The sequence below is a fragment of the Aethalodelphis obliquidens genome, unplaced genomic scaffold (genome assembly GCF_003676395.1).
Source record: "Aethalodelphis obliquidens isolate GAN/ISIS:26980383/991018 unplaced genomic scaffold, ASM367639v1 scaffold51, whole genome shotgun sequence".
NCBI classification, from domain to species: Eukaryota; Metazoa; Chordata; class Mammalia; order Artiodactyla; family Delphinidae; genus Aethalodelphis; species Aethalodelphis obliquidens.
In genome coordinates, this window is record NW_020837995.1 from 623,193 (window position 1) to 626,081 (window position 2,889).

A 2,889-nucleotide genomic window follows, 5' to 3' on the forward strand; every position below is an offset into this window, starting at 1 on the left:
TATACTTTAAAAATAAATAAAGGGCTTCCCTGGTGGCGCAGTGGTTGAGAGTCCGCCTGCCGATGCAGGGGACACGGGTTCGTGCCCCGGTCCGGGAGGATCCCACATGCCGCGGAGCGGCTGGGCCCATGAGCCATGGCTGCTGAGCCTGCGCGTCCGGAGCCTGTGCTCCACAACGGGAGAGGCCACAACAGTGAGAGGTCCGCATACCGCAAAAAATAAATAAATAAATAAATAAAAATAAAATTGTCTTCCAGCAAATGCCACGTCTCTTTCTAGGATGAAATTTTACTGCTAAGAAATATGATGTTCTCTATTTCTTCTCTAAAGGGGATTTTGCATTTTGGCTCATCCCTAGTTCCTCTCCTCCACTCTGGCCTATGGGATGAGAGGTCACTATAGATAAGAATGGCCACACACCCTCTTTCAACAGCCCAGGAGTGTTGAAGTGGCCACAGCTGGGTGAGGTCACACCGAACGAAGCTGCTTTCTACTCCTCCGTGTTCAGGTACTCTCCCCCTTCTTCTCCAGATCCGGGAAGCCTTCCAGCTGGGGCAGCTGGCCACTTCTCCCTGCTCCCCCAGCAGAGGAGCTGGTGGGAGATGTGGAATTCTGGCCAAAGCAGCTCCAGGACTCCCAGGGCAAGAGAGGGCCTCCCTTTCCCTCCCCTTCCCGTGATCACATGTTATGTGCATTTTGCTAACCTCCAAGGGCTATTTGGTGAAAACGGCTTGCAAAGAGACAAGAAGGACTTGGTTGGGGTTCGAGCAACAGTGCTATAGTGGCTTTCTCTGCTGCTTATAGAAAGAAAGGTTCTTATAGGCAAAGGCTCGCTCTCCCCAGCAGCCCTGAAAAAAGGGTGGCCTGGGCAATTCCCCACCCCTTCCTCATATGACCTTGTTTTCCTGGGGACTGAGACCAAGATGCTCCTCCCACTGGTCTTTTCCTGGAAGCCAAGCCTCCTTTTAATCTGTGTAAAGTCCATACCCCTGGGAGAGAGTGATTGCAGAAACTGCCTTTTCTCTCTCAGAGACCAAGCTAGAGACTCAGGTAAGCAGCCCAAGAGGCACACAGGAGCTGTTTCTGCTTGAGGGTTGGAGCGTGGGGAGCCAGGGTGGGTGAGGCTAGCCTGAGAATCGGGCCAGGCAGATGTGGGCAGGGGGCAGAGCTGGGGTCAGGAATGGAGAACGTAGGCTGCAGAGAGCCCATGGGGCTGGAGAAGGAGCAGCCCCCAGGTTGGGGGAGGAGAGCATCTCTCTTTGGAACACAATGGCATCCCTTTATGATGCCAGTGTAAAACACTGGGGCTGAGTTTCCCTTGTGTTGTAGGACAACAGGGCTCTGTCCACCGTGATCCTGGATGAATACTTGGTGGTTATCTCAGGGATACAATTTGGCTTATTCAAAATTTGGATTATTTATTTAATGGTTTATTCAAAAGCATCTTCTAATGAGCCGTGTGAGCGCTGGGTACGGAGGTGTTTTATGTTTCAAAGGTATTTCGTATCAAAAATATTTCTGTATTCAAAGACAGGGCTGCTAGGATTTTAGGTCATTTCTAGGGTCACCACCCAGAGGGGAGGACGGCCTCTCTGTAGGGAGTGGGAATCAAACGTTTGTGGAGAAGAGTATATGTGATTATCTTGTTACTTGGAAAAGCTCGCGGGGAGAGGGACATCTTTCTGGTTGACCTGGAGACCGTAAGCCAGGGAGGCTACAGGTGGGAGCTGGGGTTCTCTTTCTAAGGCGATGTTATTCCTCCTCTCCCCCTTTTCCAGAGGAGGCTCCTCCAGGGCAGTGAGACCACCATGGCTCGGAAGTCCCTGGTCCTGCTGCCATGGCTGGTCCTGGTGCTGCTGGTGCTGGGGTGGGTCCAGCCTTCCCTGGGCAAGGAATCGCCGGCCATGAAGTTCCAGCGGCAGCACATGGACTCCGGCAGCTCCCCAGGCAACAACTCCAACTACTGCAACCAAATGATGATGCGCCGAAAAATGACCCAGGGACGGTGCAAGCCGGTGAACACCTTTGTGCACGAGTCCCTGGAAGATGTCAAGGCCGTCTGCTTCCAGAAAAACATCCACTGCAAGAATGGGAAGACCAACTGCTATGAGAGCAACTCCACCATGTACATCACAGAGTGCCGCGAGACGGGCAGCTCCAAGTACCCCAACTGTGCCTACAAGACCAGCCAGAAGGAGAAACACATCATCGTGGCCTGTGAGGGGGACCCATACGTGCCAGTCCACTTTGACGGTTCTGTGTAGGTATCTACCTGAAGCCAGAGATGCCCCACCTCATCGCCTCTCCCCCTCTCACTTCCTTGCCCTGCAGGCAAGAACTCAAGTTAGTTAGGGCTCTCATTTACCCCCTTCCCCTGCGCGCACGTGAGCGCGCGCGCACACACACACACACACACACACACACACACACACACACACGTGCTCCCCTGGCCTGAGGCTGGCCCCTGCGTGGCTTGGGGGGTGAGGAGTGGGTTGTGAGATGGGGCCTATGTTGACCACTTCACTGCTTCTTTCAATAAAACACAGTTGCAACCACTTGAATTCCTGATGCCGTCCCCATCCAGGTGCTGTTTGTGTGCTCGCTCTCCTGACAGGGGAGAGAACCGTGAGTCTGGTTAGCTTTGGTGAGTGGCGAATGGAATCCTCAGATGCCACCTCTTCTGACTTTTGATTTTCACTGACCTGAGATAATTCCTCTCTTTGTAGGTTCCTTGATGCCCAATACAGTTTTAAAGTGTGGGCTCTTTTAGATAAAAAGGAGCTACGGTCTGGGACAGTGTCATGCTGGGCGAGCTGACAGAGGGTGAAGCTCAGATACAAAAATCTCTGGCACAGAAGGAAGGACAGCGTGACCCTGGGAAGACCCTGC

The 2,889-nt window shown here is 53.0% G+C and overlaps 1 protein-coding gene across 2 annotated transcripts; it reads left to right on the forward strand.

Moving 5' to 3' along the window:
* The first annotated feature begins 391 nt into the window (after nt 1-391).
* Nucleotides 392-2,555, forward strand: RNASE1 (ribonuclease A family member 1, pancreatic). Of its 2 annotated transcripts, none has more exons than XM_027083723.1 (2): nt 392-508; nt 1,781-2,555. In XM_027083723.1, exon 2 carries the CDS (start codon nt 1,809-1,811, stop codon nt 2,262-2,264), a length of 456 nt encoding a protein of 151 aa, XP_026939524.1. In that variant the 5' UTR covers nt 392-508; nt 1,781-1,808; the 3' UTR covers nt 2,265-2,555. The 2 variants fall into 2 exon arrangements, with proteins under 2 accessions (XP_026939524.1, XP_026939525.1); XM_027083724.1 differs by lacking the exon at nt 392-508 and adding an exon at nt 966-1,050 and having other exon boundaries at nt 1,779-2,555.
* Nucleotides 2,556-2,889: the final 334 nt, after the last annotated feature.